Here is a 12,448-nt window from a genome sequence, read left to right as displayed (position 1 = left end):
CTNCTCTCAAACCTTTAATGATTTATCTCCCACTCTAGGTGGCGCCAGACTTCTTTGAGTATTTCCGAGCCCTGCTGCCCGTCCTGAAATCCGACCCCAGCCTGTGGTGCGTGTCCGCCTGGAACGACAACGGCAGGGACGGATATGTGGACCCTGGTAAGGCGGACCTCCTCTACCGCACCGACTTCTTCCCGGGTCTGGGCTGGATGCTCCTCAGGGAAGCCTGGGAGGAGCTGGAGCCCAAGTGGCCCGCCTCGTTCTGGGACGACTGGATGCGTCAGCCGGAGCAGCGGCGGGGGCGCGCCTGCGTCCGGCCGGAGATCTCCCGGACGCTGACGTTCGGCCGCCAGGGCGTGAGCCTGGGCCAGTTCTACGACAAGTACCTTAAATACATCAAGCTGAACTCCGAGTTTGTGCCTTTCACCAAGCTGGACCTGAGTTACCTGAAGGAGGAGACCTACAGGAGCAACTTCGACAAGGAGGTTTACGGCGCTGCCGTGGTAACGTACGAAGACGTGAAGCAGGGCCAGCTGACGGGATCCGGGCCGTTCCGCCTTCAGTACTCCAGTAAGGACAGCTTCAAAGTCATGGCCAAAAATCTGGGAATCATGGATGACCTGAAGTCTGGAGTGCCGAGGACAGGGTACAGAGGAGTGGTCAGCTTCTTCTACCGAGGCCGGAGGATCTACCTGGCTCCGCCTCCCGGATGGACCCAGTACGATCCTACCTGGAGCTGAGAATCCACCTGTGTGCAGCAGCCCTCTGACACATTCCAAACCAAAGATTAACAAAATATGATTTATGCTATTTGCCCTTAATGATGCAGGATGGGTTTAGGAGGTAACAGCCAACACTACTCAGGTTTTTCCATTTTTTTTCCCAAAGCAACCTTCTCTGGAGTGCAGAACACAGCCAGAACCGCCGAACACAGATCTGCTGTAAATCAGCAGAGGTCTATTTTTCTAGGATGCTGACTGTGCACGTTTCATCCATGCATTCGATGCACTGGCCGAGTTTGCCTTATGGAGTTTTAAGTTATTGGAGGCTTCTGTGAGTAAATCCTGTGAAGGAACCCTGTGGCTGAGCGGTTCATCTCATCCGTTACACGGTTCTCGTTGTTGATGAAGAAATCTGCTCTTCCTGCTTATAGTTTGTCGGATGATTTCGTTTGGGATGTTTCTGGAGGTTTGTTGCCTTGAAATCACTGTGGGGAATTGTATGTTTCTTTTTTTCCTTTGGAATAAAAACAAAATGAATGCTGAATTTTCTGTTTTGATCATAACACAACTCACTTTTACACATGAGGTTATGATCCATGTATCGTCTAATATTCTAAACTGTGATGTTCTTAATGTCAGCTCTACAGTCTAAGTTAACGAAGCCCTTATTGTCATTTGTTTATAATTTCCAAAGGATTCTATAAAACAAATTATGCAAAACTGTCATATAAGCACTTTTCATTTATTCCAAACAGCCAGAGTTAACTTTAATTTCGGGGTCGACTTTAAGAAGGGTTGAGCAGTGGGGCAGTGGTTTGCATTGGCACCTTGCAGCAGCAATGGGTTTGAACCTTTCTGCATGGATGTTCCCTTCTGCATGTATGATTTCTTTCTGGGTACTCAGACTTCCTCCAAAAACATGCATGCTGGGCTAGTTGGTGTCACCCTAGAAGACTGAATGTACATACAGGGTTGTGTGTGTCTGTGTTGTGTTGCCCTGTCATGCTTGAGCTCTACTGTTTTTGATCCTCCCAGGGCCAACCCAATCAACAAGTTCCCTTTGCAACTGCCTGGGTCTCCATACATCTTGAATTCTCAAAGGCAAAGTCATAATTTAATGAATATGCACCAGGCAACCACCCATTTAAGAAATGCTTCCACTATTTTCTGTCTACAAATGCACCACCGAACATTGTGCACCTTGAGGCACTTCAGAGTTTAGTCAGTCAGTTCATGCATAAATAAGGATCATGTTATAATTATCTCATATTCTGCAGCATTCTCAAATAATTACTCATGGAAACTGTTGCTTATTTTTCCTTTTATGACACATCAGACCTCACAGGAAACCCCCCCAAAAGTCAGTAATCATAACATTCCTTTTAATAATGAAGCTGTTCGGTCTGATTGAAATGTTCTAAAACTAACTGAAACATGTTCTAGAACGCACAACAAACTAAAGTCAGTTTTAAAAATAAACATTTGAAACATAATCGTCGATATGAAATTGTGAACATTTTCCCGATATGGGCTTGTTCGAGTAACTGGGGCATATTTCTTTTATTGTGTCTACGGTGGCCGTCTGGGCTCAAGCGCCGACTGTTTACTTCGTGTCGTGATGATGTGAGGACGAAGCGGCTAGCTGGCCTAGCTTTAGACCGGGGGATAGGAGATGTGGGAAAGGGACTCTCGGAAAAGGTTTATATTGACGATTTTTCGTGTGTTTTACACCTGACAGCAGCTGATGGTTCTCATCTTTTCGCTGGAAAACGGCTCGCTGCAGCGTTAGCATATTTAGCTAGGCTAGGCTAATCGTAGCGGCTCTCTGTACGGAGTAGGCTAGGCTAAGCTAGGCTAAGCTAGGCTAGGCTAAGCTAGGCTAGCTGCAGCGGCTCCGGTTTCTGCGCTGAGTAAAAATGGCCGCTGCTCCAAAGTCCTCTCTCACTGCCGCTGGGATAATTTTCTGATTCCACACCGCTCCCCCTCCCCTCGGTCGCTGCTGGGCGGACAGTGTTGGTGGCGGGGGGCCGTAGCGAGCTCGTAGCTTCTGGCGGGGCGTGGGATGGAGCCGGGCGACTTGCGGGAAAGCCCCGCTGGCTCCGGGGAGTCGGATGCGGGGGACTGGAGGGAGGTTACTCCCGGCGGGGATGAGAAGGATTCCGAGGCGAACGGGACAAAGGCGGAAAATGCGCTGAGAGACGCCTGCGATGAGGGCGACGGCGAGAGAGGCGTCAGGGAGCACCTGCACAGCCCGTATGAGGAGGAGCTGGACCCCCGGATCCAGGTGAGACCACCGGCCTCTGGTGTCTCTGCTGGCGGCTGCTTCACCTGCGCCGAGAGAAGCAGATCTCTGATGACGGAGACAGATCTGATTAATCATTTAAGAGCTCTTTGTGCTCGTTGGACATCACAATAATCTGTTAATCCCGCTGTCGGAAGCGATTATCGTGGTTGCACCGGGAGTCAGTGCATCGCCGTCTTTCATTTTCAGATTAGTCATCGTGGTTCAGGTGTAGCGGCTCTTATTCCCGGTAATCCCGGAGGCAAATGCTGCGGTGCAGCCGATGACATTTTGTTTGCATTTTCCGCAGGAAGAGTTGGAGCACCTCAACGAGGCCAGCGCAGAAATCAACAAACTGGAACTGGAACTGGACGTAAGTATAGGCGCTGATCACCACGATTCAACCCAGATGTGTTATTATTTACAGCTGAGGTCACCAACATGGGGCCCGCGGGCACCAGGTAGCCCCTCAGGGACCACATGTGGGGCCTGTTCAAAAAAAAAAAAAAATAGCACAACCCTCCAGTGAGCTGCATCTTAAATGGTATTTTATTTAGCTGCTCTTCCTTTCTAATCATACTTTTATGTACATAGATTTAAAATGATTAAAGCATTAAAAATATGTTTATATTAAGTAAAGTTAAGGTGTACATCACATTTATGGATCTTGGATGACTTTTACATAATGTGTTTTTCTTATTTTAATTAAAATGTATTGCTTTAAATGTAAAATTCAAAAGAATCATTAATTTAACAGCGAGGTTTATAGGACGCGTAAAAATCATACAATGTTTGAGAGTTTCTGTAAAAATGTAATAAACACAGCCTCAACCATCACGCATTTTATATATTTAAAATTTTTATTTCATTCAAACATAAAATCAAACATTCTAAAGTCCAGAATGAAAGGGAGCAGAAGAATAATCTTATGTTATCTGCCCCCTTTACCTAAAACTATATATTTACTAAGAACTTAAATTACAAAAATTATCAACAACAAAACAATAAGCATCACAATACACAACAAAAACAAAAGATAATGAAACGAAATATCTGTCCTCCAAAAACAGACATACACATTTTACTTTAGGTAGATTTTTCTGTATATTCATAAAGCATCAGATATAACATTTAATTACGTATCGCTTTAAAAGAGGTGTAACAGTTTTAAATCTACACAATTTAAGATTAGAAATTAGTCTGAATAAATAATCCAAACAGAGCATTTTCTCTCTCAGTTGTCTTCACGTCTTCTGCAGGGCTGGAAAATTCCTGGTTTGAGGACCTTACAGAGAAAATAATGCCTCACTGATCATTTTAGTTTGACCCTAGAGTTAGAAACTACTGGCTTAGGTTGTTTTCTGTAAAGGTAATTATAATAGTTGGATCTGAGGTCAGTTTTTAAACGTGACTGTACACCGTAGCAATTTAATAAAATCTTTAAAGCTTATTAGAAACAGGATCCTGCAGACTTTAACGCTGAAAATGTAGAAAAATCCAGCATTTAATCTAAGTACATTCATCCAGACGCAGAAAAACAATCCCACTTAAAGAATTATTTGTTCATATGATAACATGCTTTTGTGCTCTGAACTGGACCTCTTCATATATTTAAATCTAAAAAAAAAAAAGAATATCACATATTTCAGTGTATTTCAGCAAACTGGGCTTTAGCTCCTAATATGGAAGAACATATCGCCGGTGGCAGTTTGAGACTATATCTGATGCTGGTTTCCGGCCGCTCCTCCTGCCTGTAACCAGATACGCTCCTCCACGGCTGATAAACGTAATCTCTCTTTGTGTTTTCCTGCTGTAACCACGAAGGATGCCAGGTCGGCGTACAGGAAGATCCTCACCGAGTCTGCCAGGAAGCTGAACGCCCAGAGCTCTCAGCTCGGCGGCTGTATCGAAAAAGCAAGACCGTACTATGAAGCTCGACGGCTCGCAAAGGAGGTACGGATCAATAGTTCTGGCCCTAAAAGGCTTGTGTGTGCTTCCAGAGTGCTGCTGCGGGACAAACAAGGCAAGTGAGCCTGCCCTGCATGCTGGGGTCACTAAACATTTCAGCGTTTGGACTTAAGGGTTCTGTTCAGCACCAAGGGAAGAAGAACCCGTCGTCCTGATGCTGTTTGTGAAACGACGACGTCAGTCTGAGCCGAGAAGAGATGTTTGGATCTAGACTCGATTTGAGCTCAGGAAATCCACCGATGACTCCTTCAGCAGCAGAGACTGCAGCTGGAGGCCGGGGGGGTCCAACCTGTGGCCTGGGGGCCATTTGTGGCCCCATGGGCTGATTTTATGAGGCCCATGACTGCAATTAAGGAATGATTTTACCTAGATCCATAAACTAGACGGAGACTTTTTATTTTTGTTCAGGGCAAAATAATCACAGAAAAGTTCAAATCTTTTTACAACACAAAGTAATAATCTTAATTAACCGCACCTTTTACATTCTCTTTAATTTTACAGTAAATATAACCACATCTATCTGACTTTTGGTGCATTTAAAATCTGGTTTTAATTTATTCATTAAAATTGACAAAAAAAACTGCAAATGTTTTTTTAAAGGCAGATTGACCCAAATCCTGCTTTTATTGAATAAACAATTTTTATAAAATTTTTTCCCCTCAGTTGAGCCTAAAATAGTTACCAGATTGGACGACCACCGTTAAATCAGACTAATGTCCAAAACCCGTTTTAAGTTTTGAGTCTACAATGATTTCCTGCAGAAAATCTGAATATTTTGTTTAATTCAAATGTTGCACGCTCATATTTTGCGGAGCAGATAAAATTCCCAATATAATTATCGTGCACTTTCAGTTAAAATAGTCCTCTAACTTGACAGTCTTGGCCCGGGTGATGAAAAGTTTGGACTCCCCTGGTTTAAGGAAACTTTCCTGCAGCTTTTCTCTGCGGCGCTGAATGTTCTGAGGTGATCAGCTGAGCTGCAGCGCCGGCAGTAAGAGAGGAAGCTGCTGAACGCTGCAGCAACTGCATGAGCTGCCATACATAAAGTAAAATCAACAGCATTAACGCCTTTCTGCTTTAAGCTCATAGGCTGTAGTATATTACATCATAACCGCTGCGTTCACTGTTCATACCAGAAAGGACTGCAGTACTTTGTGCCGTCGGCCGATTTACTCCAGGAGTTATGAACCTGCGTTGTTTTCAACGTAATATTCAGTCGGATAGAAGCAGAGACGAGACGGAGAGGAAGAAGCAAAACAGCAAAGATATGACATCAGATCTCTGCATCACAATATTTAGTATTATGATCCCGACTGAAGGTTCTAACGTCGTGCAGCCGTAGTTGGTGGCACACATGGACCCCAGAGACGGAGTTTCCTTTCCATCTCAACGAGGTTTCATTAAAACGTCGCTGCTAGGCGATCTTTGCCACGTTGGAGACATGAGTTAGTTGTAGTTTCTCCACTACAGTCTTCCAACGTTCTAAAACATGTTTACTGTGCACTAGAGTGCAAGCAGCAGCAAATCCATGCAGACCAAGCCTGGGTGCATGAGCAGCAGGGCGACGGGGATGCTGCGCCATAACTGCATTGATTGTGTTGAGCGGCGCGCTCCGCAGCCTGTGAACGGTCCGTCTGCTCCCTGCAGGCTCAGCAGGAGACCCAGAAGGCAGCTCTGAGCTACGAGCGCGCCGTTTCCATGCACACTGCTGCCAGGGAGATGGTGTACGTGGCGGAACAGGGCCTGATGGCTGACGGGAAGAACACGCTGGATCCCACCTGGCAGGAGATGCTCAACCACGCCACCTCCAAGGTAAAGCAGGGCTAGTGTGCTGAAAAACATTCACTCACTTCACTCAGTCATTCCAAAAAGTCACCTATGACCTTAACGACTCCCCATTACTAAGGGGTGGAGCTGTTTTGGTTCAATTTGCATGTTATCTAAGCCATAAAGACGCCTTTAGGCAATAATATAAAGCTTGGAACTCCAGACATTTGAATTGAGAAAGCTTTCTGGATGGAAAGCAAAACCTCTTCAAACTTCAGAGAAAAAGTCCAGTTTTATTTTTAACTTTTTGGGAATTCACTCACTTAGTGGTTCCAGCAGAACCAACACATCCCGGTTCTGGGATGGCCTCCCCAAAGCCCAGACTGAACCCCTGTTGAGATTTAGGGAATTACATTTAAAAGTCCGACTTGTGTCAGGAAAACCAACAGCTTCTAACAAACTCTACCAAGAAAAGTTCTCTGGCAGGAAGAGTCCAGAACCTTGGTGATTGGTTACAGAAGGCACCGGGTCCAGATGCAACTCGCTAAGAGGATCTTTTCTGTGTCATCTTTAAAAAGTGAGGCGATAGCATCGTCACAGAGTGAAATGTTCCCAACCTTTATTTCTTGTACTTTTGATGGTTCTGGGCTACTGAGGCTGAAAACCCCAAATTTAGTGTCTTAATTTGAAGGCGTCGCACAATAATCAGCTAATTAAACACCTGCAGAGGTTTGATGAGCCCCTCCGTGGTCCCGGTCTGGGTCATGGTGAAGACATGAAGAAGATCGTTGTTCCCAGAGTGCCAGATCCAAGCATAGTCATAGAAAGTTGAGTGGAAGGAAAACATGCCCTGCCACCTGCTGGTTCTGGTCCACTGGGTCATTTACCAGGAGATTTTAGAGCACCTCACGTTTTTCTCTGCTGACACGCTTTCTGGAGAGACCGGTTTGGTTTTCCAGAAGGGCCTGGTACCGGCCCACAGTACCAAAGGTACCAAAAGCTGGTCCAATGACCATACTGTGCTGTGTTGGTCAGCAAAGCAGCTTGACCAGAACCACATAGAAAATCTATGGAGTTCTGTCCAGAGGAAGATGAGAGACACCAGAACCAACAGTCCAGATGACCTGAAGGCTGCTATTAAAGCCACCTGGGCTTCCAGAACACCTCAGCAGAACCACAGGCTGAAGCAGGAATTCATGCAGAAGGAGCCAAGACCCGGTACTGAGTGCATAGAAATGGAAGAACCGTTCAGAACCCTGACATTTATGTTTAAAATGTAATCTTCTAATTTTCTGAGACGCTGAGTTTTGGGCTTTCATAATTATGTGAATTATAAGAAATGAAGGCTGGAAGTATTTGTGACATGAATCCACATAAAACATCCCCAAATATTAATTTTTTCTGAAATGAGTGACAGAAAGTATTAAACTTCTTTACAGTTAAAATGTTTGCAGATGTTCCTGCATATATGTGAGCTTGTATGATCCGAACCCCGTTGGAGTAAAACAACAAACCCAAACTTGCTTTAATTCTTGTTCACTTTGTGATCAATCGAGCCACCCTGGAAAAAAAACACACAAAAAAAAAAACGGTCTAATTTGTCCTTAAAAGGCCAAAACTCACGTGACATTTATCTATACGATGAGTGGAGAAGGATCCCAGATAAACGGCCAAAACATGGAGGCTTGGTTAATGCCTGAATCTAAATAATTTTAGTTATTTAGACCCGTTTGGCTGACTTATCCAGACTCGGTGTAGAGACGTTCTGCTCCACGTTGCTCCTCCGTCTGTCCTGCAGGTGAACGAAGCCGAGGAGGAACGAATCCGCAGCGAGAGGGAACACATGCGCGTGACACACGCCTGTCAGGAGGCCGAGGCCCGGGTCCAGACTCTGCAGAAGTCCCTGAAGAGGGTCATCCTGAAGTCCAAACCATACTTTGAGCTCAAGTCTCAGCTCAACCACATCCTGGAGGTAAAGTGGACCCAGAACACGGCGCTGTGTTTGTAGTCTCTGTCAGAGCAGCGAGGTGAGCTTTTGTTCCGCTTCTGTTGCTGTCTGTGACCTCAGGAGCACAAAACCAAGGTTCTGCAGCTGGAGCAGAACGTCTCCAAGGTAAAGACGCGCTACTCCATCGCCCTGAGGAACCTGGAGCAGATCAGCGAGCAGATCCACGCTCAGCGGGGGAGGGACCCGGCCGAGGGCGGGCCCCCCTCCGGCTGCAGCGGGCGCAGCCCCCCAGTGGGAGCCGAGTCCGACGCCAGAGTCCAGGAGGAGGGCGGGGCCTGCGGCGGCGACGCCGGCGGGAAGGACCGGCTGGACGCGGCCTTGGACCTGGTGGTGGACCGGTACAAGGAGACGGAGACGGAGAGGGAGCGAGCCGGCTCGGACTCGCTCTCCGTCTACAGCCTGCAGACCATCGCCTCCGACCTGGAGAAGTACGACTCGGTGGAGCACCTGGGCAACCTGAGCGACGTGGGCAGCGTGACCGGGGACGAGGGGGAGAAGGAGAGAGGAGGCATGAGTAAAAGGGACACGTTCATGGAGACGGGCGCCAAGGAGCGCCAGCAGCTGTACTCCAAGCAGCACCACAGAAGCTTCAGCTTGTGAGAGGGAACCGGTCCGGAACGAGGAGGAGAGCGGTTCCAGGCAGCAGGGAACCAGCCGAAAGCTAAAACCTGATTCCCTGACATGTAAAATATAAATCTGCACATGTAGTTTAAGCTTCTACTGACATGATTAACACTGCAGCCTCGTTAGAAGCCTTCAGGAGAACCCTCTGAAGGCAGAACCGTTCCTTTAGCATGAAGGAACGACCCGAGAACCTTAAAAAGTCCCCGTTTGTTTACGTCTCTCTGATCTGATCTGCAGAGAAAATCACGTCAGGGCGGATCAGCTGCCGGGTGAACGGGTCGCACGGCTCCGCAGAACCTCGGCAAGTCGGGAAAAAATGAGAAAAACGGCCCTGCAGGCTGGAAACGCGCTTCGTTCTGCGTTTATTCTCCGTTCCACGCAGAACGCAGCGGTCCGGCCGCAGAGGAGACGCTTTTTGATGGTTCCTGCAGCCGCTGTGAGGACGGAGTGGGAGCCTTTAACTTAACGGCTTTTAGCTGAAGCAGATCGGTTCTGATGCTTTTATTTAAGACGTGGAGAGGCTTCAGATCGCTGTTATTTAAATATTGTTTACATCTTTTTTTTTTTTTTTTTGCCTTAAACAAAAACGCTCCTGTTGTGACTTGATGTGTGCCTTGACACTTTAAAATGTTCCACATGCTCAGAACCTTTTTGTTTTTAATCCGCCCCAAATAAAAGAAAGAATTAAAAAAAGTTCCTTCTGCTTGATGAGGAAAGTCTATTTAAAGGAAAATGAAATGAAGCGGCTTGTAAATGTTTGTAATTATTTCAGATGGAGACTATTTAAATGTTTTGGACACTTGAGCTGGATTTCGATCACCTGGAAATGTGTCTCACCGTTTCCTGTTGCTGCATCATCATCATCATTATCATCGTCAAACTTGTACTCAATAAACCGAATTTTCCCCAGCGACGTTCTTGATGTGATGGGATGTTTGTTGGGTTTGATGTGAAGCTAAAGATCTACTGACGCCACAGTCGGTCTTTAGCTTTCACCCCCTTTAGGTTGGTGATTAAAGGACAAACAAATCCGTTGGAAAGTTAAAACGATAAAAGCTCAGTATTGAGAATTAAAGCTTTGTTGTATGAGTTTCATTTTCTTCTGTAGGAGTATAACTTTACTAGATCTCTAGTTCTCTAAATCTCTGATCATGAGGACATCAGGCATCAGGTTATTCCACTGTTGAGGCCCATAAACCTATTCTCTCACAGAGGCTTTCTGAATGTTAAATAAAAGGCTGTTTTCTAGCAACCCGTAGTCCAGAAACATGGAGGATAAGGGAAATTTGGTCATTTTTAGAACCCAATCACTGCAGAACAAATGTCATCTCAAGGCAAGCCGATCCAATCTAAAAGCATAAATACGATAAAAGCAATCATATGTGGACAGGTTCACATTAAGTTCTAGAACAGACTGGTCACATTTGTCTTATAATTCTAACAGGAAAACCTAACCTGGTTGATAAAGTGCAGCTCTCTCTACGTTCTGCACATCATCAGTCTGGGTCTGCTCTCATTGAATCCGATTAGGGAAAGGAGCGACGTTCAGCAGAACTCTCCGAGCTGATTGGGCGACGCGGCACCTACAGCCCGCCTACCAAAGGTTGGTTTTAGCCAATCACGGTATCAAATTAAAATGTTAATAGCAGCTGCCATGAGAAACCACAAGAAGGTAAGCTAGTCAAGACACTTCTTGCTGTTCTATCAAGAAATGGTGGATTCTGAGCAAACAGACGTGAAGCAGCAGCTACGTCATCCTGCGCTGCCGTGTCTACGTTGGGTCGGCTGTGGCCTCAACCGCTCTTGCCTTCGTCAAGGCAGTATGTCCCGCCTTAAACCACGATACTGCAACGTGATTGGCCCAAACTGTTTTTGGTCAGGACACAAACGGTACAAGATGGATTCTCGCGTGTTTGTGAAATACTACGAGAATCCATCGTGCAGGAAAGGTTATGGAAAAACGTCTTTGGCGTAGCGGCCATTCCTCAAACAGCGATTGTGTGGCGTCAGCAGAAAGGAAGCTGCTCCTTCAGTTCTGCTCCTCTCAGCAGCTTCCCTGACCGGTTTTAATCTCGCCTCTGAAAAAAAAAACTCCAGCGTCCAGACTCCCTATGCTGTCCCGATTCCTGAGGACTCCCTCCGCTGCCACATGGCGTGTGTAATTACATGCTGCAGAGTTTGTCGCCTTCTCCTGACTGATACCTTTGTTCAATGAGATCGGTTTAGCTCCTATGTAAATGTTGGGAGCTTCGTTTAAACAGATTTACTCTAACTGGTTAAAATGGGTTTAAGTCGTGATGATTTTCTCAACTCATAGGTCTAAATGGATTTCGGAACGGCTCCTTACGTCTCAGTGTTTCTCTCCTGCCTTTCAATTATTCAGCAGGTGTTTAAATGTGAAGCAGATGACGAACAGAAGACGTTGACGCGGTGGATGAGCAGCGCCGTGGAGAAATCTGACCGCAGCTTCTTTGCCTTAAGCTCTTTAAGCTTTTAGGCTTAAAGCGTTAAAACAGGAGCGCCATAGCTGCAGCTCCGCAGCGGCGACCAATCTGCGGCATTATCCATCCGAACCGCTTCTTTACATTCACTAGGAGATTTTATTTTGCTGCTGTGGGCGCAGACCGTCCCATGCCAGAAAAAAAAAGGCAGATAAATGCGTGAGAGGGAGCTTTTACGCACGGTGCGTCTCCATCATGACGTCGCCAATGAGCTCCAGATTGTAGAGAGGAGGAGGAGGGGAGTGCTGAATCGCTGTTCGTCGTTTCTGTGGATGCGTTTGTGTATCTTTATTTGTGTGTATGTGTGTGTATGTATGTGTGGATTTTTTCCCCCTTCTTGTCATCTCTTTGCAATACTTGGAAATAACCCGGACCAGCGCTGTTTTAGTGTTTACGCGCGGAGCAGCTCGCACCTTTACTGCAAAGCCATAATAACAGAGCCATGCAAAGCGCTGGGAGGATGCACCCTTCAGCCCAGTAATCCGCCTCACTGGGCTTTCCTCGGCTGGGAGGACTGGTCTGGACCCGGAGCATCGAACCGACAGTAAGTGCTCCAGCCTCAGCTTGCATCCACATCCAC

At 46.3% G+C, this 12,448-nt stretch overlaps 3 protein-coding genes across 4 annotated transcripts in view; all 3 read left to right on the top strand.

Annotated features, from left to right (window-relative positions):
• The window catches only part of mgat1a (alpha-1,3-mannosyl-glycoprotein 2-beta-N-acetylglucosaminyltransferase a), a gene marked incomplete in the record, with an annotated part of 5,405 nt that extends 3,962 nt beyond the window's left edge, over positions 1-1,443 (top strand). Inside the window, 1 exon segment of the mRNA XM_036135495.1 lies at positions 39-1,443. Coding sequence (XP_035991388.1) covers positions 39-737 — 699 coding nt within the window.
• A 796-nt stretch (positions 1,444-2,239) lies between these two features.
• Positions 2,240-10,280, top strand: sh3bp5la (SH3-binding domain protein 5-like, a). The gene is made up of 6 exons (XM_021311633.2): positions 2,240-3,003; positions 3,311-3,373; positions 4,825-4,953; positions 6,616-6,780; positions 8,534-8,707; positions 8,804-10,280. The coding sequence occupies exons 1-6, from the start codon at positions 2,782-2,784 to the stop codon at positions 9,341-9,343; spliced, it is 1,293 nt and encodes a 430-aa protein (XP_021167308.2). The 5' UTR covers positions 2,240-2,781; the 3' UTR covers positions 9,344-10,280.
• Positions 10,281-11,775: 1,495 nt separating this feature from the next.
• gabbr1a (gamma-aminobutyric acid (GABA) B receptor, 1a) overlaps positions 11,776-12,448 on the top strand; it is a 127,199-nt gene continuing 126,526 nt past the window's right edge. The window contains exon 1 of one of the 2 annotated variants that reach the window (XM_036135494.1): positions 11,776-12,412. The gene's annotated coding sequence lies outside the window, so the exon portion shown is untranslated. The remainder of the gene's footprint in view (positions 12,413-12,448) is intronic. The other variant, XM_012854389.3, reaches the window with a different exon arrangement.

This window comes from Fundulus heteroclitus, chromosome 3 (genome assembly GCF_011125445.2).
Source record: "Fundulus heteroclitus isolate FHET01 chromosome 3, MU-UCD_Fhet_4.1, whole genome shotgun sequence".
NCBI lineage: Eukaryota > Metazoa > Chordata > Actinopteri > Cyprinodontiformes > Fundulidae > Fundulus > Fundulus heteroclitus.
Note: the sequence above shows the minus strand (reverse complement) of the source record. Positions and strands in the feature narration are given on the sequence as shown.

Coding starts and splice junctions, on each gene's coding strand:
- sh3bp5la (XM_021311633.2), top strand. CDS start 2,782: ATGGAGCCGGGCGACTTGCGGGAAAGCCCCGCTGGCTCCGGGGAGTCG. Junction 3,004..3,310: donor AGCTGGACCCCCGGATCCAG/GTGAGACCACCG, acceptor CATTTTCCGCAG/GAAGAGTTGGAGCACCTCAA. Junction 8,708..8,803: donor AGCTCAACCACATCCTGGAG/GTAAAGTGGACC, acceptor CTGTGACCTCAG/GAGCACAAAACCAAGGTTCT.